The sequence below is a fragment of the Sardina pilchardus genome, chromosome 3 (assembly GCF_963854185.1).
Source record: "Sardina pilchardus chromosome 3, fSarPil1.1, whole genome shotgun sequence".
In the NCBI taxonomy this organism is placed as follows: domain Eukaryota; kingdom Metazoa; phylum Chordata; class Actinopteri; order Clupeiformes; family Clupeidae; genus Sardina; species Sardina pilchardus.
Genome location: NC_084996.1, coordinates 30,618,566 through 30,646,456, shown reverse-complemented (window position 1 = coordinate 30,646,456; position 27,891 = coordinate 30,618,566). Strand labels below are relative to the sequence as shown.

At 42.5% G+C, this 27,891-nt stretch overlaps 2 protein-coding genes across 6 annotated transcripts in view; both read right to left on the bottom strand.

Moving 5' to 3' along the window:
• Nucleotides 1-128: 128 nt before the first annotated feature.
• On the bottom strand, nucleotides 129-17,937 carry LOC134077285 (oxysterol-binding protein-related protein 6-like). 5 transcript variants are annotated; one of them, XM_062532799.1, is made up of 22 exons: nucleotides 17,803-17,937; nucleotides 13,026-13,249; nucleotides 12,575-12,715; nucleotides 12,189-12,242; nucleotides 11,932-12,045; nucleotides 11,616-11,792; nucleotides 10,574-10,706; nucleotides 9,957-10,075; nucleotides 9,259-9,333; nucleotides 8,851-9,004; nucleotides 7,191-7,324; nucleotides 6,189-6,281; nucleotides 5,412-5,598; nucleotides 4,767-5,056; nucleotides 4,382-4,519; nucleotides 3,965-4,028; nucleotides 3,728-3,806; nucleotides 3,217-3,361; nucleotides 2,821-2,971; nucleotides 2,035-2,161; nucleotides 1,763-1,885; nucleotides 129-1,251 (listed from the first exon to the last, which is right to left on the bottom strand). In XM_062532799.1, the coding sequence occupies exons 2-22, from the start codon at nucleotides 13,170-13,172 to the stop codon at nucleotides 1,140-1,142; spliced, it is 2,757 nt and encodes a 918-aa protein (XP_062388783.1). In that variant the 5' UTR covers nucleotides 13,173-13,249; nucleotides 17,803-17,937; the 3' UTR covers nucleotides 129-1,139. The 5 variants fall into 5 exon arrangements, with proteins under 5 accessions (XP_062388783.1, XP_062388781.1, XP_062388785.1 ...); XM_062532797.1 differs by lacking the exon at nucleotides 17,803-17,937 and adding an exon at nucleotides 13,956-14,061; XM_062532801.1 differs by lacking the exon at nucleotides 13,026-13,249 and having other exon boundaries at nucleotides 17,803-17,904.
• A 7,234-nt stretch (nucleotides 17,938-25,171) lies between these two features.
• The window catches only part of prr15la (proline rich 15 like a), a 7,926-nt gene continuing 5,206 nt past the window's right edge, over nucleotides 25,172-27,891 (bottom strand). Inside the window, exon 2 of the mRNA XM_062532803.1 lies at nucleotides 25,172-26,767. Coding sequence (XP_062388787.1) covers nucleotides 26,410-26,730 — 321 coding nt within the window. The 5' untranslated portion in view covers nucleotides 26,731-26,767 and the 3' untranslated portion in view covers nucleotides 25,172-26,409. The remainder of the gene's footprint in view (nucleotides 26,768-27,891) is intronic.

Below are 27,891 nucleotides of genomic sequence, written 5' to 3'. Positions count from 1 at the left end.
GCGTGACGTGGAAAAATGTGAAGAATCTGAACAGCAAAGATTCCCCAGAACAGGTCTGGTTAGAGTGGTTGGCTGTCACCGTAGTCTCGTGTTTCTTCCTTCCCTCTCTCTAAAGAAAGACAGACAGATCTTATCACTTCCATTTTAATATTTATTTCTATCAGACTAAAGAGAGTTTATAAACATGGAGTCACACTTTGAAAATCATCTAAAGAATGTTAACAATGCTTATCTTTTCTCCTCAAAATATAACTGTTGAAACATCAATAAAAATATCATAATCTCAACACCTACGGCAAAAGTAAAAAAAGAACATTTTGAGCACAAACACATAAAAAAAGAATCTCTACCTCACACACACACACACACTTCAAGCAAGGCAGATCAGGGAAAGTTCAGTGTTATTTACAGACTAACTTTGAATCGAAGCGCATTATCCTACACTAGGCTAGCAAGTACAATCAAATCTGCCTGCAGTGTCAAAATATACATGTGTTATCACACACACCACAATGTAAAGTTAACTCATTGAGAGTTAACTTTATACAATCCATTGATATAAACATGTAGGTAGACATACATTTGAATCCCATTGAAGTGGGAACATATCTTGACCAGTGCAACCACCACCTTGTTATTCAGTTTTGACAGCCACATCTGTACACAAGTCACATCTGCTTTTTACACAAAAATCTCATTTCCACACTCCTTATACTCTTGGGAGGTGTCCCCTTCACTGACATAAAATTGCAATAGTTATAAAAATCAATGCACAAAGTATGTGTGCGGGTAAAGGAGGGTACGTAACATTCATATAAAATTTCTAATTTCTCCGATCTGCGGAGATGGCGAAAGCACAGAGGCACATCTGAAGTATCGGCATAGTCAGTAGTGTCAGTGGATGAGTAGCAAACCAGTGTGTTCCTCATGCACTCAAAGTTGGCACAATTGGCACAGTTGGCACAATCCCCACTCACGGATGAACAGAGTGGCTCATTTTTGTGCTGAGAAACAAAAAAACGCGGCCTGGTCAGTCTCTGGTGCCCATCAGAACTCTGGGCACGGGATCACGGGTGCCCATCGGAGTCGGAGTCGGAATTCCTTCAGAGAAATGATGGGGTATTCTTTGGCAGACGGGGTTAAGGCCAAAGCTGCAGGTTATCAGTGTAAGCAAAACCTGGATCTTCTCGAACCTTCCAGTAGGTCCCGTTGGTCACCCACACCTCTTGACCAGCATCGTCCAGTTGTTTTCTACGAGAAACGACAATAAGAGGTTAGCGCGTGCCTGTTGAACGAGAAAGATTCCTAAATCCATGGGATAATCTGAGATTGAGAGGCTTTAGAAACTGGACTCTTCCCATACGTTCCACTAGCTGTAGAATGGCAGAAGTGCTGGAATGGATGTACAGTTTTGAACAGCAGGCACTACTGAAGTCTGGGCAAACTGAGCTCAAAAATGGAATGAGTATTTAAATTAACACTACGCAACAACTTGCCACCTTTTGGAGGTATGCGTTTAACATGCAGCTAGTTTTGGCATCATCCTCAAATTCACTGTGATGATACACGGTCATGATGTGAGGGACAGATCAACACGGGTCACTCACCCGCCAGTTGGCATCTATCAGTGCCAAACGGGTCTTGTTTAGATTGTTTTTCATGACCTGGGAAGCTAGCTCACTAGTTGTACACAAAAACTTGCATATTGCTAATTGACACCTCCCCCCCCACCCCACACACACGCTCACTACTATAAACTGACCTAAAGAAGCGGGGAATATGTTCCTCGCCCTTCTTGCCCAACTCTTTTCTTCTGTCCCTCTGTTTATTCTCCACCTCATCCTTCTTCTTGTCGGCCTCGGCGAACTTCCCCTCCTCAAGGAGCCTAGGAGAAAACAAGGTGTGATTAGATACGATCAAAGCATCCGCAAAAACCTACAGGGCACCACATCAAAGTTCATGACCTCTAAACTTCAAGACCTCTATATCACACCACACACACACACACACACTGAGTGGAGTGTGATTGCGTACCTCTGGTCCGGCCTGAAGCGAGAGTCTGTAGGGGGCAGCACCTTGGCCAGCTCAGGGGTGAGCTCATTTAACTCCCTGGCATACTGAGAGAAGCCATAGAACTTCGGCCAGTCTTCAGGTTGAGGGCCTGCAGAAGAGAAGAAAAAAAAATAAGACTTGGCTCACAATGTTGCTTTATGTAACACTAAAGAGGTTGTGTGCAGGGTAAGCCTTTTCTAAATGACAGGAATTGAATTCACCATAGAGGAAAAGTAGGTTGGTTAACCAAAAAGCAGTGATCTGTTTATCTTAACAGTAAGTGCCACCAAAAAACTACAGTATAGTCAGCTTCAAATCCCAATTTCTCAAATAAGGGGGGGGGGGGGGTGCATTAAAATTCGCAAACATAGGGGAACGTTTGCAAACAGTCGTAAACAGTCTGAGGGGGTAGTTCTCCGCGAACATACACTGGAACTGAATGAGAGTTTGATGAAGGCAACAAGACAATTACATTTAGAATGGAATGTTAACACCAAATCATTCGAATTTAACTGTTCAAAGAAAATATGTTCTTGAATTTCCCCCTGGGATCAATAAAGTATCTATCTATCTATCTATCTATCTATCTATCTTCACCACAAACGTTCGCCACTTTTTGCCAAATTTGAATGCACCTAAGGCCGGAGCCAGACGGATTCCAGAATCCACAGCTAGTTGGGGTAGCATCCAACAGTACCAACATGGGCCTGCAGCACCAGAATAATATGGCATACAGTTAGTCTATAGCTGTGACAGGGCAGTGCTTACTTGGCTTCCATATGCATTGTGGATTGGGCAGGGTGTCACAGAAGATGCCTTCGTGCCAAGAGCCACCAAAGCGATGCACCACCTTGCCTGCTGCATTCAGGACTGTGCCCTGCACCTCGTTCTTACTGCCCTCTGAACCCCAGTAGCGAGCCTGTGGGCAACGGAAGAGGAGATAAACATTAGATAACGCGCGTGTGTGTGTGTGTGTGTGTGTGTGTGTGTGTGTGTGTCTCATCAGGCTGGTTTGTCTGTCAAGGGATAACTAAAGCGCACACACACTAATGGAAATATGCCTGTAACATACACCAACAATAGCTTTGAATAAGAGTCTGCTAAATGAATAATGTCAACCCATTTGCCGGTTGGTTATCCTCATGTCTGGGGCGGTGGACTCACCTTGACAAAGGTGATCTTGCACGTGCACGCGTCGCTGTTCTTGTTGCGGATCACCACGTCTCCGTAGTGCTCCAAGTGTCGCTGGGGGCTAAACACGTTGTGGATGCAGGTGACGACCTTGCTCCACTCATAGTGATCTCCATACCTGAGAAGGAATGCAACAATTTCCGGTGTATTAGCCGCATTGTGTATAAGCCGCAGGACAGTGTTAAATGCAATATAAAAGAAACAAAATCATATTAATACCAAATTATTAACTGCCCCCCTGTATTAACCTCATAGCTGATGACATTTTTCAAAATCAATGTATAAGCCGCAGCTAATAGTTGGGAAATTACGGTAAATCACAATACATTGCATGATAGATTATCACCTGGAGAGGACATGTGAAGTGTATATGCAATGAGGAAAAAGTTGTATTTTGCACATTGGCTTTATGTCTAAAAGTAATGCAACTTTCATCTTGCCATAACAAAAAATAACATATAGGAGACCAATATGTTGCACTCACTTAGGCAAGGTGACATTGACGTTTCCGCAGGAGATAATCTCTACTGATTTGCCCCAGAATTTGTTCTTCCAACGCTGGTCTACAGGAAAGGAGGAACAAGGAAAAAGGAAAAAGGAAACAATGAGAAATACGAGTGTTCAAGACAATAGTGTGATAAGTGAATTTAGTACATGTGGACAAAGTAACCAACTCTACATTCCGTAATGGTCAGGCGACTAACAGTGGGCTTCCCCTTACCTTGCCAGAAGCTGAAGTTTTCAGACTCCGCATGACACGCCGCTAGAGGAGGGTGATGACTGACCTTCAGTAGGAAAAACGGGGAAAAAACATTTACCTTCTGAAAATTGGGACTTTGCCATCTTTACACTTCATCAATAACGGATAGCACTCGCACTTCTTTTTTGGCACCCAGTTATCTTTACTAATGATACAAAAATGATGTTTACAAATTTGACATGATGTACTGCACAATGGTGCACAAATGCCCTATACAACCAATAGTAATATTTAACGGTCATACATAAGACTTGCCTGCCACTCCTAACCACAACTCTTATAGGTCATAGGCGGCCAAAACAGTGCTGAACCAGAGAGTAATGCACATAGTAAACCAGAGTAATGCACATAGTAAACCAGAGTTTAATGTACATGTACCTGCTCGCTGACGTAGCGGAAGCCTCTGTCGTCTCTGACGTTCTCGTAGGTCTCGCCCAAGACGGGGTTGAAGGGCTTGTAGTTACTTCTCCAGGTAGCCCAGGCATAGCCAGAGATGGAGAAGGCAGCCACGTAGACCTGGAGAAAAGATGGAGATGCCCATTAACATACATGAACACTGCATGCAGCTTTAGGTCACATTCGTATTCGTATTCTGCCCAGCTTTCAGAGGGAATGTTTATAGATCTTCCTATTTTAGATTTGAAGTTAATCACTCATTGGAACAAAAAGTCTTTGGTTAAAACTTAGGTTTAAAAAAAAACATAGGTTAAAACTCATGAGGACATCCCGTATCCTATGCTAAAAGCTTCAGTGTGGACCTTACCATCCTCTCGTAGGGGTCATCCGTGCGATTTGCGATGTCCAGCAGCTCGGAATACTCCAGCTCCTCACTGACCCTCTGCAGGAAGTTGACGGGTTCGTTGAGGGCCACTGGCATGGATATGCGAGACAGATCCTTGCCGATGTTGTTGTAGAGAATGGTGAGGATGCCAATGTGGCTGTTGTCGGCACACGGTGCGGGCAGGACCGTCCGGCGGCCTGTGTTCTTGGGCACAGTGGTGGGCACATCTGGGGCACTGGAGACACTCTCCCTGTACTTAACGGAGGCGGACGCTGTGCAATATGGAGACAAAGAAAGGATAGTTGTTAATGCTTTGATATAGTATCGATTACTCTCAAGACTACAATACGGCTCTAAAAATGTACACACACACAAAGTGTGTTGAGACAATGTAATAGATCTTTGTGAAGAGGTGCAATTCTGATTTATGCTGCTCTTGCTTCTCAGGGGATATTATTGAAAAGTGCAAATGCTTGTATTATGCCTTGGCATGGTAAATATACATCTTGGGCCTAGTGTAATGAAATTCCAACCTTAACAACAAAACATTACGTCTGTATTGTTTGTAAATATTAACTTCTTTGAATTCCATGAATGACTACTGTATCTCAGCTGTCCGAAGCTCACCGTGGCCCTCTTCAGGTTCGGAGTTGCTGGTGGTGATGTCGCTCAGGCCCGACTCGTCCGAGGCCTCGTTCTCTGAGGAGCTCTCGTCGAGGAGCACCTCGCTGGCGTCGAAATACTCGGCGTTGGATTCGGCGACGGAGAGCTGCCGCATGTGCTGCATTTGCTGACGGGAAGCTGACGGGGCAGACTGGGGGGGGTCAAAGGTGAAGGTGTGGAGGAAAGGGGTGGAGGGGGGGGGGGAGAAAGAGAGGAGAGAGGTTAATGAGTGGCGCTGCAGGTCTGACAGAAGTCTGGGGTGCCCTCTCAGTGCTCAGAAACTAAAGAAGAAAAAGAAAGAGATGCTATCTAGAAAAGGGTGAAGTATCAATGAACATGCATGCAGCCCATGCTACTTCACACACACAGCTGTGCAGGTTAACACACACACACACACACACACAATCATGCAGAGAGAGACGCGCACACAATCATGCAGACGAAGACACACGCAGCTAGTTAGGTCACCGACTACTCTTTAAAAGAAAATGATTCTTTGCTTGTCCTAATAGTCCAGATGTGTAATATGGCCAGTAGAAGAATTCTCTGCAAGTCTGTATACAAGCTACAACACGCCATTGTTCAGTGCCTTTAGGGCCATAACGATTTTCACCTATATCACACTGGCAAGGGGAACCTTAAAATAAGGGGTTGATGGTGGACACTAATGGACTGACAAGTTTTTCTTGGACAAGGCAAACAACATTTTCTTTAAAGAGTGTGGCTGATGCAAACACACACCTGGTTCTGGCGCACAGTGCAGAAGGACTCTCCCGACGATTCAGAGGAGAGGGACAGGGAGTGAATTTTTGTTAAACGGGCCTGCAGATCCAGCTAAATGCGCCAGCATGCACACACACACGTACACGTACACACACACACACGACACACAGACACAGAAGAATGCCTGATAAGATCCACGGCGTAGGACGATTAAATTCTCAGCTGCTTATATCATGTGAACTATGACGGAAGGCCAACAATTTACCAAACCATTAGATGAAAGATAGACAGAAAAGAAGAATGAAAAAACTTGACTTGTTAGCCAACTTGTTGTTTCCTTAACCCTGTGACCGCAGGGAAGATGGCCAAATGCATAGCACACCAACCATATGATTGTCTTGGTTGATATAACAACAATGTTGAAACAATGATGTGGCTTTGTTCTGCTTTGATTTACCAGCAAGAACAAGGACAAGGGTTTCCTGTCCTTTTTGAGCAATTTGTGTGCTTGTGTCTCTTCACGTCCAAACTGTCGAGAACGAGCTTGACACACACACAGCTTGCTCTTGACAGGTACACCCAAAACAGCCCAAACAAGTTCCCAGTTTCAGTCAGGCACAGCACAAGAATGAAGAAAAAAAAACACAACAACTCATCCACCCTAAGAATGTTCCACTGCCTTCTCTTTTGTTGAGAGAAGTTACGTTGACTGAACGCATCTCTTCGAATGCGCCACAATAACAAGACAATGTTGAAACCACGTTGCACTAATTCTTAAACCAGTCTGAGAGGTTTGATGGATGGAGTCACATGTCAGTGTTCTGAGGCTTGTAAGAGTCTCATTTCACACAGATATCTACATGCAAACAGGTAGTATATAATCTGGCTACTGTTACTATGTGGCAGAATCAACAAGATGTTCAATACTATCTATCAAACACCTAATAACGGAATTGAAATAGTTTCACATGTTAAGAGAACGACTCAGTGGAAAGTTGTCATGATGTTGACCGCTCCTACCTCAGACATGGTGGAGCAGAGTGTGGCCAGTTGGTCCGAGGTGGACTGACGCAGTTCTGGTCCGGTCCAAGCCTGCCGCAGGCGCTCTCGCTCCAGACTCAGGACGTTCTGGATGGACTTCAGAGAGGAGTGGACTACAGGAGAGAAATGGAACATGCGAGTTAAGAGACCTGCCCTGACGGCAATTACATCTATTCATCTCGAGGACGCGTTAAGGCAACGTGACTAACAACAGAGATTTTCATTGGTGGAATTCATATAGCCATCAGACTGTGTGCCTCCTTCCTAGTAAGCTGACTCATGTATTGTTAAGGTTAAGGTATTTAAGGATAAAACAATGGTGGGTGCATCATTCAAGCAGAACCGACATCTTTGTACAATGAACACTTCCTGCATGAATCTACCAGACCGGTTGGGTATACAGAAAGTCAAACACTAGGCACAGACGCCATTCTAATTGACAGCTTGTGACCAATATTCCATATCATATTTTCCTCTGTTGTGGCACAAGGGGTGCCTCTCATGTGCCGTTTTATACACCCTCCCTTCCTTCCTCGATCCTCGTCCTCACTGATCTACATAAAGAATGATGGGGCGGCAACAATGGGATAGTCTATCCAGTGTTAGTTATAGATCAGTGGGAACGCCCCTCGAGGATCGAGGAGAGATGTTGAGAGGCATCCAAGGTTTAATTATGCCTTCCGTGCCACCTGCATTGCCCACACCAGTATAAGCCATGAGTTGGAACTGAAAGTAAGTCAAAATAATAGTAGATTTTAAAAGCTTTTATTTTTGACTACTGTAATTTCCCCACCTATTAGCCATGGCTTATACATTGATTTTGCTAAATTTCTTCAGCTATGAGGTCAATACATAGGGGAAATTTGTGTGCTATTAATATGGGCTTGTTTCTTTTTACTTGCCTAAAACACTGTCCTGCAGCTAATACACAATACAGCTAAGACACAGGAAATTCCTGTATAAGAAACCATCCACATTGCATGGCTTTGGTTAGTACAGCCTTTTGATGTGCTGATGTACAAGCGACCACTGAGTGTAAAGTACACCTCATGCTCATATGCCTTAGGACACATGCTGATGACCCGATGGTAGCAGCCCTGGGTATTAGTCCCCTTACTCATACATAGATCGGTCATAGATAATCATTCTTCCACCAATAAATAGTCTTCTTCTATCAGAATGGTTGCTAAGCAATGCCGAGACACAGCTACTAGGACTAGGGCTGTGTTGGATTTTACAATGCCATCAAACGTGATTCAGCCAATCATAATCAAGGACCAGGACTATCCGTTTCAGAAACTAGCATGGGTACGCAAACAGCAGTAAGAGGCCAAGTGACTTACATGATCGATTCACCTTTCCTTCCGTAACCATAACAAAGTCCCAAATGGACACCACCCTCTCAGAGCATTACTCTCTGCACTACTAGCAAGAAAGCATCCTGGCAAGACTGACACTACAAGCTAAAAGAGCTCAATACTTGAAAAATCGAGTAAAAAAAAAAAAAGTCAACAGCGTGCAGTAGAGCGACCCTTTTTGTTGCTATTTAAATGCTCCTGCAATCTACCTGCACCTACTCAGGCTGTGCCAGTGGTACCAGAGAGATTTGGAGCTCAGCACTTGGCTGGTGTCACTCTACCTCGTGTGGAGAGGACACAGATGTCCTCCTGGAGCTTCTTGCCCTCGGGCGAGATGGCAGCCGGCGTGGAGAGCTGGGAGTAGACGTAGTCAGGGATGGACTGAACAGAGGCGCCCAGGTGGGATGTGCTGCCCAGGTAACTGGGGGAGAACATCTGAGGGGGGGGGGGGAACAAACAAACAAACAAACAAACAAACAAACAAAAACAGTCAGGCTGAGAATTAGGAGGAAAATAGTTTCTCAATTGGGGAACTTCTCCAAACTTTAATGTACTTCCAGATCTTCAATCTGAGAACACCCAATAATGCCAAAATAGACAGTGGAAGAGAGAGCAAGCACAACATCGAGGCCACTATTACAGCAACATCTGCCGTGCCGAGGTCAACCAAAACTGCGGGTCAGACTTACCGGTGTGTGGGAGTGAGACCGTGAGTGGCCAAAGATCTTCCCCGTCTTTTTCTTAGGTTTTTCAAGGGTGAGATTCTGGAGCAGGAAGAAAAAATGTGTTACTGTATATCCTCCTGCCAAAGTTCCAAGTAGCTTCTCGTTGCAGATTGCAGATATACTATTTCAACAGGGTAACTGAAGGCTGTGGTACAAATATCTGTTGTTCCACACAGACACTGATAAACATCACCAGCATGAAAAGGGTTTTGTGACGCATCAGTTCACTGTGAGTGGCTTAAGCCTATAATTTGCTACATTTAAAATCATCTCCATTCTCTAAATACCATGCTGGCTATTAAAAGCTAAATCGAGAATGGTGAGATTTGAATTCAACTCAGACACAATGGTTTCTGGACAATCCCTGAAAGGCCTTCTCCACATAATGAGTGAGTGATAATTGACGTTCACAGACTAAACATCAGCTACACAGCCCGTTTTGAAATGGAGACAATTGAGCTCTGTTCCAACATTAAAAAGTTGAGGGAAACATCAAGAGAGGAAAATCCTTCCTCATAGCAGATGTTTTTCCCCCCAAATAGAATCAATTAGTTATCCCACAAATTGAAATTGTTGATTTGAAAGCCTGAGCAGGAATTTTCCTTTTTTTTTTCAGAACTGGACTTTCCAGTCCTGAAGTGACAGGTGTGACCTGGGCGTACCTGCATGCTAATACGTCGCTCCAGGTCTGCGTCGGTGATGGGCAGGCCCCCCTCCAGCCAGTGGAGCCGCTGGATCAGACGACCCAGCTCGGTCAGATCCAGCTCACACCGGCTCAGCTCTGCAAGTTCAAAAGGTTAGCGTCAAGAGAGAGAATAACACGGAGAACACCAAAGACATAAGACGGCAGAGCTAAGGGTAATTATGTACATATCTATAAAACATACTGTTTAAAGATCTATATTACATATTAGATATATCTACAACCACACAATAACAACTAGCTTTGCTTCACAAGATGCAAACATGTCTCAAAACTCTACAATGATTGATTCATAAAAAAGTTGTCAATCCCACTTTGATGACGCAAACTTCAATATATCATTGTCTAATTATCGGCATCTCCGTGTAAAATGTTTATCAGAAAATGACAGGAAGTGTCATACAATTAAAAACAAACTTCAGTCTGTCAATGTAAAAAAAAAAAACACTTTTAGAGATCTGCCAAAACGTTTACAGATACATCAATACAAAACCAACTACACCTACAATACAAATCAGCTGTCTGAATTGGCCGCACTACAAGGCCCCGTAGGCAGAAGTGAGGGGGAAAACGTACCTTGGGTACAAGCGTCCGCCTCCGTGGTCTGCTGGAGCCAGGCGGACACCTTGCTGTTGACTCCAGACGAGGCAGGGGAGGGCCGCTCTAGCTCCGGAGAACAAACAGACATCATGCTCTGGTATTGAGGGAGCTGAGAGGAGGAGGGCGGGGGGAAAGAGAGGGGAGGGGAGGAGAGAGAGGGGAGGGATCATGAGGGCCAAGAGAAATGAGAGTTCTGCATTAATTCTTTAAAAGGTGACAGATTTTTTTTCTTGGTTTTCATGAATTATGAGAGGTTGTGCATAAACAAAGAGCTATCATGAACATGAGGCATGGTTGTGCCCTCCTTCATTTTAAAATCTTGAACTTAGAAATAGACACTAAAAAATGGGTGACTCAGCAAAACTGCTTGCTTGTGATGTCAGACCTCGCAAAGCCATTGAAGTTCAATTGGGGTTGCCAAAAGAGGGTGCCGTTTAGTCAAACGGACCATTTCAATACCCAGCCTAAATATATGGTTTTAATTAGTCTTGTAAAATTGCAATTGAGTTTATTTTTTTAAATCAAAGTTGAATATATACTATTTTAACCTCAGAGAACACAGTGCAATACTCAATTCATCCATTCTATGTCCTCTTTAACTCCTTCATTCATTCACAATATTAGGAGGTTGAGGTGAGGTGTTGAAAGGCTTTTGAATATATTCAGGACTGATAGACAGGATATTATTATCTGTGCTTGAAATGATCAAATACATTCAAAGACAATATAGAGAAAAGCCTGTCTTGACATTTGTACATGGCGGAGCACAAGCCTGAATTCAGGCACCATACCTGAACTCGATCAGGCCTGTATATTACAATACTTTTAGACACATAGAAGCTTTTTCTTCAAGCCAACTACTAGTTCTGAACAGATAAGATCACACATGTATGCTGGGTATTGAACCCATGACCCTGGTGTATCTTGCTCTTCCAGTTCAGCTGAATGAAATTGTGAGGAGTTTTTAGTTAAGGTGCTGGTAATGGTTCATTGCTCTTGCTTCAGGCCAGCCACTCACCATGAGGGACATTGCCCTGCTCCTCTGTGAGACGCCGGTCATGGTGGACATGGTGCCGGAGCGCGAGGAGAAGGCCTGCAGCACCTCCTGGTGGGCACTCATGGCATCGTTCTTTCTGTACATGCGGTGGGCGGACAGCTTGGTCAGCCAGATGTAGAACACGTCTTGAGCCTTGGCCTGTTTTAATACAGACACACACACACACACACACACACACACACACACACACACACAGGTCAGCCTCTATTGGACAGAGAAGTCTTAGAGAACTGCTCATTGCTTTGCACAGCTAGTTCGTTCCCAGCTCCTGACGTACCTTCATGTGGTATATGCTGTGGCCAGCATCCAGGTCGATGCGTTTAGTCTTCTTATTGATGGACATGACCGCAAGACTGACATCCAAGGATCCATGGATCTTCCCCCTCACAATCTGTTCAGAAATCATTCAAATCATCAACCCCAGAATAAGTACATTACAAATATATATTTTTAAGAAGAACTTAACAATAACAAATAACTCCTCGCTCAGGATTGCTGCTTGCCTAGACATGTACATAATTGCTGAGTACACACCTCATGGTGGGTTTTGGAGTATCTCAGGATTCCTTTCTCCAGGTGGAAATACCTCTGTAACAAGCAAAACCAAAAATATGTGAGTGCAATAGAACACACAGAGGGTAATAAATGTGTCTTCCCTCACATTTTTTCATTTTCTCAATCTTTTGACACTCTCAGTTTATTTGGCTTCCACTACTAGGTTTTTGCAAATAACATTGGAAGGGTCTGTTTAGTACCACCATCATCCTCAGCATACTCTTTAGGGCACTTGTGACCAGTTGACTAGAATTGACTTGCCAGGTTCACCATTAATGGCTTCTTTTTAACCAACAGCAGCTTGATTTTATGGCATCTCACTTGCACCAAATGAAAATAAAAAATAAATAAACAAACATGCCCACCCTGTGCCAGCCTTTGAGGGGGTACTTCCTCTTCTTCATCATGTAACCCTCACAGATTCCAGGCACAGTCACGGGCAGGGACGGGGCAGGCACTGTGGCCATGGGCTGGATGTCGTTCATGATCTCCCAGTCCCTGGAGTTCTATGGGGAGAGGAGGAGACATGGATGAAAGAGAGAAGAGAGGAGAGGAAAGAGAGAAGAGAGGAGAGGTGGAGAGACTGGCAGATAAAAACATCGTGAGCAGGACCGGCCAAGCACACCTCCAAGAGGATGAAGCACTTCAAAAAGCAGCATTGCAGGCCAGCTGAAACAGACTTAACATCGCTCAGAGCCGTATGTTGGGGTTCGCGGAGGGAGGGGAGTGGAGGATGTTTAACTACCCGAGCATCTTATGGTTTGTGAGAGTGTGCATTTGTAGCCCCGCATGGCATCCCCCCCTGCGCCCACCCACCTGGCGCGAGTGCCGTGAGGAGCCTGTGCCCGTGCCTGTGCTGTCCTCCCTGGAGTGGGAGGGTCTAAATGCAGCCACGGTGGGAGACCTCTCCGAGCCACTGATCACTGATTGGCTGCTGCTGAGGGTTCCATCCTGGTATTCCATCGTTGCGATTGGACAATGGCGTTCTAGGTTGGTAGATATCCTCTTGTCAGCTACTTCTCATTGCAGGGAGCAGAAATCTGTGCATTCAAATGGAGGGTGTCAATAAGGACAAATAACAATGAAACACCTGCATGAAGAAGACAATTAAGAAGTTCCACACCAAAGAACAACTTTGGCTGTTAGTGCCATTAACCAAAGTAAACAACTCTGTTGCATTTGGTCTGACGTAAATCACAAATAGTGAATCTTTTGCTTTTGAGAAAAAGATCTGATCTGTAATGCCAACCCGGGCTTCAACATCCATGCATCAGATAAGACTGGAAAGTCCTTAAAAGCCTGACTGCTGTCTCGCCATTCAGGTTTGAGAACTGAACCTTACGTGTGCGTTTCAATGGTGGAGCTCCGACAGGAGAGAAAAACAAGCTCAAAACGCTGTGAGAACATTAACCTACTTCTCCTAAATAACCACAAGTACTGTATGCATCTCCATGGGTTAAGGTCCAATGAAGAATCAATCAATTAAACTACATAAGTAATCTCATCCAAATGATCCAACTACACAGTTTAAAACAATAAAGCCTTTACCTGGTTTACCAGGTGAAATGAAAACTTGTTACTGAAACTCACAGGAGAACATTACAGGATCACATTTTCAAAACCACAGCCTAAACAAACAAAGGGTAAACAAAGCCATACTTTGACCAACAATCATTTAACATCGAAAATAAACAAATCCATCCAAATGCCACTCATTCAAAAGACAACTACAATTCTGACAAATACCTGTGACGGACAAATTTCCCCCTGCTGCTTTAGGCTACCCCAGACACAATGATTTCTCAGATGACTCTGAATCTGACTACTCTTAAAGAAAGGAGGAGACAGGAATCACAGGATACAAAACAATGACAGAACTGGGCGGCACCATGACACTGAAACTAGGCTCCCAACACTCAACTTCTCCTCCCGAAGCCACATGTGTGATGCTACATCTGTGAAGTATTCCAAGTACGTGGCTTAGTGACAAATCAAGTTTCCTCAGAGTAAGTAGTAATGTTCCTCCTAAGAGTATCAGGGCTTTGTTTTCCTAACACAATGAAGCCATGGTTACCATAGATCACTAAATCACATTCATAGGTCTTTCACCTGTCGGACACTGGCAGTTTTCAGAAATTCATCATTGCCAATCAAAACAGAGGGCAGCTCCTATGCCATAGCTGGATACGTTCCACTCAATAACTCCCTGGAATCACCCTGACTTTATTTATTTCTGAACAGGGACTTATAACTTAAGATCACATACATGATTAATCGTATGTGCATAGATCATACCCACAGAAAATGAGCTGACACTAACTGAGTGTTCCTCAAGATTAGGTTGATCAAGATCAGTACCTCCTCTCCTAACACATTACATAACCATGCACATAGCACACATAACCATGGGGCGGTTAAGGACCTTGGCTAGCAAGCTAGCAACAAAGGCCAGGGGTTCGAATCCTGCCACCACCGTTATGCTCTTGAGCTTAACCCCAAGTTGCACTACGGGAGACTGGCACAGAAGAAATTGATGTATGCAAGTGGCATTTGATAACAGTGTCAGACAAATTATTAAATAACCAGCATCTACCCTGCACTTTCCTCCTCTACCATTTCCTCCTTTGACTACACTTTCACTAGTATTTCAAACTTCTGCATGCTTGTCCTCTGATATAATAGCACTGATTGATGCCATATTAATTGCTACTTAAAGATCTCCTCTGAATTGTAGCTTGAATGTAACTCGTAATTTTTGTAAGTCATTTTGGATAAAAACGTCAAATTAATAAATGCGGATGTAAATGTATGAGCACAATGACATTCTGTCTGGAACCCACTGCTAACAGGTGGTTCTGTTTTTCAAAGTTACCAAGGAAACAGAAATGCTTATAAAATCAACGCAACCATCTTTACAAGAGAGAGACTATGTAGAGCAGAGTTAACCAAGATGTATAAATACATTTAAAAAATGACAGGTGTGTCATTCCACAACACTGTTCCGAAGCCAGAATAAAAGACGAGTATTCAATTGGCATATCCCTGCTTTGTAAGTCAACACTGTAAAGCCACTCCGCTTCACAGGAGGAGTCAAATATGTCCAAATATGTCCAAGTCAACGACTCATGATCTGCATCTGGAGTATGTGGTCCAACCAGTCAGAGATTGATGCAAAACAAAGACAACACTTTAATGGACGTAGCATGGAGGCATTATCATGACTCAGCTGTCTGGGTGGTAGAGGTGAACAACTGATGCCACTGTGTATCTGATCATTTATACACAAGGCATTTAGGCTATGAAGGATAAAAACTTCATTGCCACTTCCAGAGAACTGAAATGTGTGGACTTGTTCTAGACTCTGGACTGTCCCACACATTTTCAATTAGGACACCCCCTGAGGGTTTCAAATGCTATTAGTGTGGATTTAATGTGTTGCCTTCATATCGTAATATACTATAGAAGAATGAAAAGCCAAAAATGTCCACCCAACCAGAGGTGTGGTGAGGAAGAAGGTGTTTGTGTGTGTACGTGTGCGTCCAGAGAGTGTGTGTTTGGTGGGGCGTTGCTCCTGCAACTGGAAATGTGTGTTGTGAGAATGTCCTAAATCAGCAGTTAAAAAACAGACTAGGAAGAATACAGCCTAACCAAACAAGATGCTGACAGAAGACAAAGAACGTTTCAGCACTTGAAAACACGATCGTCAATCCAAAGTCTGAGTTCTACACAGAATGTTAAGTTTCATACTAAGGCACAACAGAGCCATCTGATGAAAAAAATGACTTGGAAAAAAAAGGTGTTGAGTTGTTTGAAAAGTGTTGCTTTGTTATGTGGAGCAGAAACAATATAGTTTGGTGTTCACACCTCTCTGTACAGAACAAAGGTTGATGCTATTGTAAACAATAGGCTAGCTCGGCTAAGTCCAGAGACAGCACAGTTCAACACTGCACACCACTGATTCAAAGGGCAACCTACTATCACAAGGCAAGTAGGAGGATGCCTGAGTAACTGTGACTAAAACACAATAAAAAAAAAAAAAACATGTGGCTTAGATTTAAAAGTAGAAAAGGAGACATGGGGCTCATCAATCCACTTTTATCTGCTTAATTTTCAAATCTTACTTTGTGAAATGCCATCCAAGAGATTGTAGGCCTACAGTCTCAATAGACTGAGTGAATATTGAAGAGATCAAGAGAGTTCAAGAGACTCAACAGACTAATATTACAGACATGATGAGCTCCAATCCTGGCTAGCTCTGAATAATGAGAAATTACACCACACTTCAGAGGTCTGATATGGATGGTCAAATTAGACTGTGAATGTGAAGACAGCCCACACTTAACATAAGACAAAGACAAGACAAGCATTTCAATCTGCTGGTCCTTCAGCCTGTTTGCAAGTTTTATATTACATCCTTAATTATGATTTTATAGAGATGTGCAAAAAAGCTGTTGCTGCTGAGATATTAGCCTACATATCAACATAGGCCTAATAATTAGCGTCACATGATAATTATGTATCTTAGGCATTTGGAAATTTCAAAACGAGAGCTACACTTCCTATGTTAATTATATTTATGTCCCCCAAACAAGACTGTTGTGGTAAATCAACCAATGAGATGTATAGGTCAAGATATTAGCGCTCTACTGCAACCAGTTGATTCAGCTTACGTCAGAAACAAAGCCATCGATGGCTTTGGTCAGACACAAACACCACAGCAGCGGAAATTGGTCCGTATGAGACCTAGCCATTACGGCTTGTCCCTGTATCAGTTTCAAATTGTGCTGCCACTGTTGGTACAAACTACTCCTATTTGAGCAGAATAGGCCTGAATAGGCATATAGGCCAACAGACTTCAAAATGTGATTTTCATGTCAACAAACCGAACAAGACTAAACTTGAGTGAATCTCATCCAGGCCTATGCGCATCAAACCTGCTGGACAAGTTATTCACGCCCATGAAGTTCCAAAGAGTATCGACATGTTAACATCCCTTCAGCTGCACGAGGTAACAAGTTAACACACCACATACAACCTAAACTCATCGTTGTCCTCAGCTAAATGTTGAGTTGCACACGCTGTTATTCAGTTTAGCGATGAAATAAGATTCATGGGTCTAACAAACTATAACATCCTAATCCATCCGCGCATCCTACTGCAGTTGAAAATGATGTTCGCTTACACGTGGCGCCGACTACCCAAACGGAATAAAAACAAACAACAACAAAAAACACCAATAGTAATGGTCTTAGACAAAAGGTGCACTCAACATAAAATGCAAAAACGTTTCCAAATAGTTCAGTTTGTAGAGATAACATCGCCATCTAACTAGACTAGTTGTCACCAAATGAGTGTTCCATGTGCCATCTTCAGAAAAACATCATCCATCAAATGATAATGTTGCCACAAGTTTCCAAAACTATTAAGGTGCAAACACTTGCGAATCATTTCAAACACAGTTACAGTACGCAAATACAGTCTCTCCTTTATCACTTAATTGAGGCATCATTATGGAATTGCTTGATTTCAACGTGTGTGCTTTTGCTATGCTGTGACATGCAATATAGGCTATTAGTAAAAAAAAAAACACTACCTGATAAGACATCCAGACGTTGTGCTACCGTGAGTCCGAGAAACTAACTTCTGATATTGCAAACCACCAAATTTCTTTCCCGGTGAGAAATTGCACACCTACGTCACTAAATTAGATTGGTTGCTCACCTGTTGGTTGCGGAGGTGTGACTTCAGCAAGTAGGCTACTTAAAGCCAAAGCGTTATTTCTCACCCTATCCCTTCACTCCCTCCCCCACATTTACAGACGTGCCGATATAGGCTACCCATACGTTCTCTTTAAAACGCCTCTTTTACGCACAGAGTAAACTGGGCGGTATGCACCAAAGAGTTGTAATCTGCCAAAAAAATAAAGAAGAAGAAGAAGAAGAACAGAGTAAGCTGACAAAGGATGTCAACAATTTGTTGCTTTTTTGTTTGCATAGTTGCATACTTCACCATATTGGTGACCCAGATTTGAGTTTGAGGATGCGTGTATATGCACTCACATGGATGCACACACGTGTCCACAGACATGGCAACTGCAGAATGACAATGAGCTTTATTAGCCCTTCAGAACACTAAGATGCAGAAACAATAGTTACTGACCAATAGTTTTTAGCAGGGCAGTCGAGACTTCACCAGACCTGCACTGGGGCACAAGCCTCCCTGGGGTCCGGGGGCAAGGCTGGCTCTACGCAGGGGCATTGTGTCATGCCCACCCAAAGTCAAGATTTTTTCACAGTGTCCGCACAGTGCAGTCTCAAACCCAGCTTGGATGTAGATGAGTTGGTGTTGAGTGTAATGGTAGCTAGCTGGTACAAAGCTGTGTAGTATAGGCCTATGTATGCATGTAACTGTATCATTGCCACCAAACATTACTGTGTGTGTGTGTAAGGGGGGGGGGGGGTGTTTGGATAGAACTTAGATTTAGTCTGTAGTTTTCTAAATCCTGGTAATGAATTAATTTGATTAGCCTGTCCTAAGATAAACCTGCAAAGAAGATTTTCAGGATGATTTAGGCCTTTTTCATCAGAGTTGTGCTTATATAATAAAACTTTTTTTTTTTATTTTTTATCAGAATTGTGCTTGTAGAATACATTGTTTTCCATCAGAGTGTTCCACAGTTTATATCCATTGATCAGTTACTGCAGTCTTTCATAGAAGTGCAAATGGAATGTATACCCTCACACAGCATAGGTTTTCTCTCTCTCTCTCTCTCTCTCTCTCTCTCTCTCACACACACACACACACACACACACACACACACACACACACACCAACAAAAAACAAACAAACAAACAAACACCTTCTCTCCAACTCACATCTTCTTATCATAGCCACACTCTATTTTTCTATGGCTGGACACCTGTGGTTTGTCTTCCAGACTACGTGAGGAGACAAGACTACAACCACTATCTTCTCCTGAGGTTCAACCTCACTGCCAAGACTGTGATTCCTCCATCTCGCCAAACTGGTATGGCATGCCTCCCCTTCAAAACCTCGACTATGCTGAGGACACTGTCACGGCTAGACCAATGGGAACTCTTTCTGCCATCGTGGGAATGGTAAGAATTTGTCCAGCTCTCTCTCTCCTCCGTTTCTGGTTCAGCCGGTATCAATGGTATCGACGGCATTGAGCCACACTGTAGCCCTGGACGACAGCCTCGCCTCTGGGTCATGAAAACACAACATGAAAACACAAACTGTAGAGGGAAGCCACTGATGGCACACCTCCATGAAATTTACACGTGAAAAGAAACGGAAGAAGTTTTTCAAGGAACAATATCCTGTAGGTTGTTTGATGTTGATGGCATGTGTTTTTTCTGACTTGTCACTGTGCATTTATACTTTTTAAGATTCCCATTTTTGTTACTTTAAATTATATATAGTTAAAGCAACACTAAAGCACTTTTCCTCTGTCGCACACACACTATTTGTTTATCCAGCAAATAACAGACAAGGTAGAATATGTTGCATGATTTTATGAAAGTATGTTGTATTGCGACATCGAAGCAAGTCAAATTTGTTGTTTCTGATGTCTCATTTCATCGAACTACAGATACACTACCCCACCTCGTAAAGTTACATAGTGCGGTCATAGCCGATAGAGGGCCGCAAAGTGAAAATAGAAGTGCCGTTCACCCTGTTACGAAACATTATTTTAAGGTACGAAAAACTCTTTAGTGTTGCTTTAATGAATGACATTTTTGTTAAAGTTTTGTAGAGAGAAGGTTTTGTACAGTACTCTCAGATATACTGTATGTTAGTGCTGGAATTATGCACTTATTAACCAGTGAATTATTCATTGGTGTTTCACAACAACAGAATTGTTGTGTGCCGGCAACTTGCTGTCAATAATGGCAAGTACACTTTTTTTCTTAGCTTCCTTTGGAAGTATCAAGCCATTAATATGGTTGCAAATTATGATTAACTAGAGGAAGGTGTGAACGCTAAACCATTCAAGGCATATTTGCATTGGCAACAGTTTGTATTCAATTACAGATGAGATTGCATAGGAGGAATATTTTGAATTCAAGCACATCATCATCTTTGGGCTTGTCAGCATGAGAACAACCCCCTGGTTGTGTTCTGAGCTGACTCAGTTCTCTGGTATGCCAGGTAGCCCATACAGAGACTGGTAGAAAGAATGGACACAGAGATGCACATCTTGTATCTTTTTCCATATAAGGACAGCAATGTATAGTAGTATATGGCATAGGAATATTCCACTTAATAATGATATTAACAGCAATATGAACAAATGATCTCAAGTATTTCCAACAAATGATGAGACACATTCTGATTAGGGAAGTGTTTCAGGATGGATATACTATATTGTGGTATCAGGTACTGGCTATATTGTAAATAGACTGATTTTACAGTGTAGCTGTAAGTACCCTAATGCCCGAAAGGCAACACTATGCAAGAACTTGCCATTCTCTTAAATATGTTTCTACAAGAATCTAGTTTTATTATCAGTATATGGTGATGTGAGGGATAGATACCTATACTTATACCAAACGATTGACAGTTATTGCAATAACCATTCTCACTAGAGAAACTGTGGGTTAAGTGCCTTGCTGAAGGGCTCAGCGGTGGACACTGCTACTGCAAGCAGCTCCTTAGCCACAACACTATCACCACTAAGATAGATGAACACACACGTCTTTTCCACTACGTAGTTGGAACACCCTGCGAAAATGTAACAACAATATTAACAGCCCAACATTGTCAATCTCGAAAAAACACACAAGTTTGGTGGTGTTTACAAGGTTTTTACATTCCTTTTACATAGCTTGCCAGTTCCATTACACGATGTAGCTGTTATCTTGGTAGTGTCTGACCAAAACTCCTAGTTCCTCCTGCTTTAATTTGTGTGTTTGTAGTAGCCTGTTTGGTGTACATTTTATGCCTAGTATATTAAGAATCAAAACCTAGAATCTGAGAATGAAAGCTCTGAATCTGTAATCAAGACATAACATTTTGTAAATTAAATCACTGTCGACTGTCAAGATTTTCTGAAAGTGTTTCACAAACATTATATTTCAAATGTATAACCATCTAATTTTGTATGTTACAAAGTAATTCAACCTCTCTCCCTATTGGAGAGGTCCTTCTCAGTTTTGGTTCTCTCTTGGTGTAAAAATAATCTGTAGGCTATATAAATTTGTGAAACAATAACCGCAACTTTATCAAAAAGGTGAAAGAATCAATGCATCAAATATTTGTTCTCCCCAATGGTCAACATCTTAAGATGTTCCTTTCACAAATGAGTCTTGGTGGATGCATCGGCTTCAGACATGCTCATGTTGCATGTGTGGCAGAACAGTCATTTTGCATGACAGCAGTGGTGTCGAGCTGCCAAACACTATTTGGCTGATTGGAGGCCGTCATGGTGGGAAGCCAGGGAAGAGGACAGTAACACCTGCCTTTTCTTCTTTCTCTTATGTAACATGTTACATATACTGTAGTATTCTCAAGAAGCCCGGGAGCTTTTGTGCAACAGTGTTTTAAATAACTGGTTGTGTTCCCAGCCCATAGCTGTCAGCTGTCAAATGCCTCAAGTTCATGTCATCATAGTGTCGTGGAAAAACCTGATTCACTTATTCAGATTCAGTGAAACTCGGAGACAAAACACACTGAAGACAGGATAGATAGAGAGTAGAGAAATGAGGGATCAAAGGTTAGTGAAAGTCCATTACGACCGAAGATCCTTAATTACTGATCACTGCTTTTCACCCCTCCCTGCCATGACCTTGTGAATCTGCATAACCCCCCACTCTGACCTTGGCTTGATTGTCCTACAGATTGACCAATAGGGCTTGATTGTCCTACAGATTGACCAATAAAGCTTGACATCTGCTCGAGACTATCTATGGTATCTGCTGTTGAAATACTCTTGTTTGTCTCTGCACTGGGAAACATTAGAGTTTCTTTTGTAAATGGTCAGTTCAGAAAATTGTTGTATGTTACACAACACTACACTACACTACACTACACTACACTACACTACACTACACTACACTATACTATACTATACTATACTACACTACACTACACTACACTACACTACACTACACTACACTACACTATACTATACTATACTATACTATACTATACTATACTATACTACACTACACTACACTACACTACACTACTATGTTAAGCTAAATGTGAATTACATAATAACACAGTTCCTGACAGATGTATGTGCACATGCACATGCACATGCACATGCACGCACGCACATGCACCCACCCATGCACACACACACACACACACACACACACACACACACACACACACACACACACAGTGACTGGGCCTAGTTATTAGAAAATGAGTCTTAATAATAATTCAGACACTCTGTAACATAGCACATCACAGTGTTTTTAGTACATGACCATACAGTGTCTTGTAGCACGTCCACAATGCCAATTAAGGTATTTGTATTGTGTTTCTATTTCCTGTTGTAGATATCCACCTGCTGCTGCATCTGTATCTCCCAGCAGGACCTCCCTCATCACAGTCACTGAGGTTGGCATCAGAGGAATGCTGGATCATGATGATGGCCATGCTCAGGTATGCTTGGTTATGATGGCAACATGAAGGCACATTACCACATCATGATTCATGCTCCTTCTCTGTGTACTCAGATGCTCTGAAAGCCCCTATGTGTGCTGTGTGCGTGCTGAGTGTTTAATCTTGATCTTGAGTGATCTTTACAACCTCAGAAATGCAAATGATAAAGTCCAATAGCAACATTTGTGAGACTGTTGGAATATATTGACTCAGTCTTGAATTTAGCATACACTCTGGGAAGTTTACATTAGTTATGTTTGCATGTACACAAAAGCTTGGAGTTTACATTTGTCAGCGTGTATGTATAAGTATAACTTAACTTTGCTAAAATTTAGCAAAGTTATCACGGCCTATATCAGTTCTCAAAAGTAATCCAGCAAAGCTGCTAAGGCACAGGCAAAGCTGTGTGACCATTACACACATTCTGATCATAGCAGTAATGGTAGGTCCCAAATGGTAAAGTTCAACACGTGCAAGTTCACTCCAGAGGTCAAGACCGTTCCCCTCACCTGAGGTTAGAGGTGACTATTTGACACATGATGCTTGCAGTACTTACTGTTGGAAGAAAATGCAGTAATGCCTGTGTACGCTTGTTCAGTCCAGTCCCAGTCTCACCTGTCTTCTGTTACCTCTATAATGAAGGGACAGAAGGGCTTGACTTGACTGCACTTATATACTTTGACAATTTTACCTCAGGGTGAAGATGCCTGTGGCTCTGAGCACGTAAACCTTTTAACAGCTACATACCTCAAGTCTTGACTTCCTCCCCTCAGCTATTTAGAATGCAGTTCAGCCACAAATGGTGAGTTTTGTGAAGACAGAGTGTGGAGTGGGAGACAACTGCCCTCCTCTGGTAATAGCATGTAATAGCAGGGTATATACTACTTCTTCTTCATGGTAGTACAATGAGTGTCCAACAGGTGGCAGTAAAACACTAGAGGTGGTAAATTAATCTTATGTTTTTCTGTTGGTAATTGGGTAAAGACTGACGGCCATAAAGGTTGGTCACTTCTCACAAGTTCTTGTAAACATGTCAGCATGCTTAGGTGCTTAGCTTAGGTGACATACTATCAGGAGGACAACATTTTGTTTAGAATATAGTAACACACCAGCTTGTGTCTCCTCAGCTGTGCTGTGAGAAATCAGTGAAAGGCTTGCAGTAGCAAATGAATTGGAGCATCTGAATTAGGTTCTGATAGGTATAATGATTCTGACGATGAAATGGCAAAAGCCTTTGGCTTCTCCTTAGCCACATCAAAGATCCTTAAGAACCTTGTCTCTGGCCACATTGTGTGTAAACCGCAGGACAGTGTTTTGTGAAAGTTAAAAAAAAAAAAAAACACATTATATACCATATTAATTGCCCCCCAAAGTATTAGCCCCATTAATGTTGCAAAATCAATGTGTAAACCGCAACTAATAGTTGGGAAATTACGGTATGTAGTACCTGGATCTGCATTTCAGATATTATTTTTACAGTATATCATGATCAAATGAGGTCAACTGAATGAGAAGTAGCTTATCCATTTAGTTTTTGTTGGGCTTTGGCCAGAAAGTATGTATTACAAGTGCCAGAGGCTTGAGCTTTTCAATATGAGAAGACGTCCCGGTTTGTATCCACTAACCAGATACAGTAGATCCTGTCAGTAGAGCAGCTAATTGATGAGATCACCTGTGTTAAATGCACAGGTAGAACCAATACATGATTAGACTTTTACTCTCTGAAGCTGGAGTTTTCTCACCCATAGTAGTGCATGATATGCTATATTATGTTGCTGTGTAGCACTGAGAGTGGACTGTGCTGGAAAAAATCACAGACAGAAGAAAGAACACCAACACCAATGTACTGCAGGCTACCTGGTAGGGGTGTCAACAATAATCGATTCGGCGATGCATCGCAATGCGGGGCATGCACGATTCAGCATCGATGCGGCAACGTGCCATAATCGATTATGTCATTATTTATTTTCTGGCCTCGAGTACAATAAAGTTGACGTTTCAATTAATTCCGGTGGCATTTCCAGAGCAATGTTGCAATGACATGCGCCGCCTGTACAGTGTTTCCCCACACATACTAATTTGTGGCAGTGCACCACAGATTCAACATGGCGGCCACATATGCGTTTTGTTATTCATAATTTTTTTGCCTTGTTGTGTGCAGTAGAATTTTGATGCATCGCAATGCATCGTAGAATCGAATTGAATCGAATCGTTACCTGGTGAATCGTAATCGAATCGAATCGTGAGGGCAGTGCCAATGCACACCCCTACTACCTGGAGGTAATTCAGATGTTGTTTATAATATGAATTGGAAAAGGACTAAGTGAATGATTCAAATATGTTTATTTTCTGACATATCAAAAACAAAATCTTCATTTTCTTTCATATTTTACAAAATTAACCAAAATGTACAGTCACATAAAATAACACATTTTAAAAATTTCTTTCAAAAGGAAAACTTTGTCGTCAGTATAACAATTCAATATAAAGCTTGATTGACTACTGTTAGCGCCACTCTTAAAAGCTTTCCTCTAAATGGTCTTGAACATTTATTTTGTACATAACAAACACAAAAATAAGAGGATAAAAATAGAATCACTGGAGTAGGTGGGGTTTTACATTGTTATTGTCCGAATGATCTTCAAAATATGATGACATGTTTAAAAAAAATCCCTGACATACCAAATAAAATTCATAATAAAACAGATATTTCTCTTTTTATTTTATTACATGTTTTATCTGTTTATCTGTTTATTTGTTTATCTGTTTACAATCCCTTTATCTGAGCACCAGTATGATTCAACCATAAAGGGTCATGTCTGCCATAGAGGCAGTCTAACCAATCATAGTCCAACAGAAACTATCAAAGTTGTTCATGCTGATTGTAAGTGGAAACTATTGACTTTATATGTAAACTATTTACTTTGTACAAAAGCACAAAAATCAGGTGCATATGGCTGACAGTAAGCCTGAGTAAGTGGAAATGTCCCGCCTTGTGATTGGTTGAAACACTACATGCTTGCACTGACTATACGTATTAATTATTTAACTGTTTATGTGGTTTATAGTGGACCATGGGTTGCCCTCTGAGAATCGGATAGCGCTTCTTTCAGATGGACATTGATTATGTATGGAACCTAACCTCCACACTACACTATATGAATTAGTGTGTGTGTGTGGGTGTGTGTGTGTGTGTGTGTGTGTGTGTGTGTGTGTGTGTATGCTAGTTTTAATCTGTTTAGTGGGATATTAGATCCATCGTGACTGTTGAATTCGGCATCAGACTTCTCACACACTGTCTTTGGTATGCACTGGAATTTGGCCTCAATGGATCTAAATTGTGAATTGTGTCAGGCTTTTCATATATATATAATAATACATTCTCACATGTCTTTATCGTATGTGCATGTGTATGCCGTATGTTCTATAATGACTGTGTGTGTGTGTGTGTGTGTGTGTGTGTGTGTGTGTGTGTGTGTGTGTGTGTTTGTAGAGGAGGTCTGTTTGATGTGTCTGCTTAGTTATCCTGTCTGAGTTGTTTTGCGGACATGACTAGTATCTCCCTTTATTGGGATCTCTGCTGGTTCTCATCGCTGGCTTGAGTGGCGGGGAACAGTTCTGGGTTCTCGGCCAGCGTGGAGCGGATCCTCTTCTTCTCCTTGAACCGGCCGGAGTGAGACACCTTCACGTGGCGGCCCTTGGTGGCCGACTTGTCCACGATCTTCTCGAGACGGGCGTTGAACTGGCTGTCGTCGGGCAGTTCGCCCTCGGGCCCGTTTCCTGTGTTGCTGCCGTACTCGGCAGGGATCTCGTACAGCACTTTGGGCTCGGACTTCTTTTTCCTCAAGAAGGTCAGCTTCCACCAGCTGGGGCCCGGGTCAGTCATCTCCACGCGACGGGACGGAACAGAGAGGAGGAGAGATCTGTGGAGAAAAGAGGAAGAGAGAGTGTGTGAGAAAATAGAGAGAGAGATGGAGAGAATGTGTGTGTGTGTGAGTGTGTCTGTGTGTCTGTGTGTCTGTGTGTGTGTGAGTGTCAAAATGTGCATATTGACATATTTTTAATCCATGACAAGTTGAGGTGTTTCTTGAAGTTGTTTGCATTTTCGGACATTACATCTAATGAGGCTTGTTCCACATCTCAGTATGGCTCTATGGAATTCTAAAACTTTGAAGCTGAATCTCAGAAGTACTCTGAACGCATGTAGAACCAAGGGGACAATATGGGGAGAATATGTATGGCTATTCACATATATATCTCTCTGCTTCCTCTAGAACTAAATGGTATTGCATGCCTTTTAGTTCTAGAGATGTTTTACACCAACTTACACTCTCCAAGGACTAGACAGTTAGTCAGCTAGACCAGTGACATCATCTCATCCAACATATCAAGTTGACCTATAAGCCCTCACCTTCACTGGTGATATGGGTCACACCTACACCACAGTAGGCCAGTGTGGTACCATAGATAATAGAATGTGTGTGTGTGTGTGTGTGTGTGTGTGTGTGTGTGTGTGTGGGTTGGGGGGATGTGGGGGGGCGGGGTACTGTAATGCATGTGACACTTGAGCTAGCGCGAAGAATCTAACATGGCTTTGCCGTACAGATCTGAACCAGGGGGCGGTGAGGACTCCTGAATTTTTCAGTGTCACTCAATAGGCGCCATATGGCGGTCCGCGCAGACTCGGTGTTGGGTTTCGGGCCGGCCTTGTGTTTCACAAAGCCTCTTCAGCAGCCGAGTCCGTTAGCGAGACGAGCTAATGGCTAATCCTCGTTAGCAAGTGGGAACATGAGGCTCGTTCCTCGAGTCACAGATACGCAAGGTGTGAGGTCAAGGATGGGCTGGGACTTCTGCAACCCAGTGTGTGTGTGTGCGTAGACAGAGAGGTGAAGTGGTCAGTGACAGGTCATAATTAGGCCATTGATAGATGTACGCATAAAACCCTTTTAACTCTTTTAACTATTTAGAAAACATGTAACATACATCATAATATAATTTGATTAATTTACTGCACCCTCACCCCAAATGCTCACACACATGCACACAT

What these genes read in the sequence shown, in the direction of transcription:
- LOC134077285 (XM_062532799.1), bottom strand. Translation starts at nt 13,172, where the DNA reads ATGGAATACCAGGATGGAACCCTCAGCAGCAGCCAATCAGTGATCAGT. An exon ending in GGCGGACGCTTGTACCCAAG is followed by an intron (nt 10,076 to 10,573) that starts GTACGTTTTCCC and finishes TTGAACTTGCAG; the next exon opens with AGCTGAGCCGGTGTGAGCTG. An exon ending in GTCAATGTCACCTTGCCTAA is followed by an intron (nt 3,362 to 3,727) that starts GTGAGTGCAACA and finishes ATTCCTTCTCAG; the next exon opens with GTATGGAGATCACTATGAGT.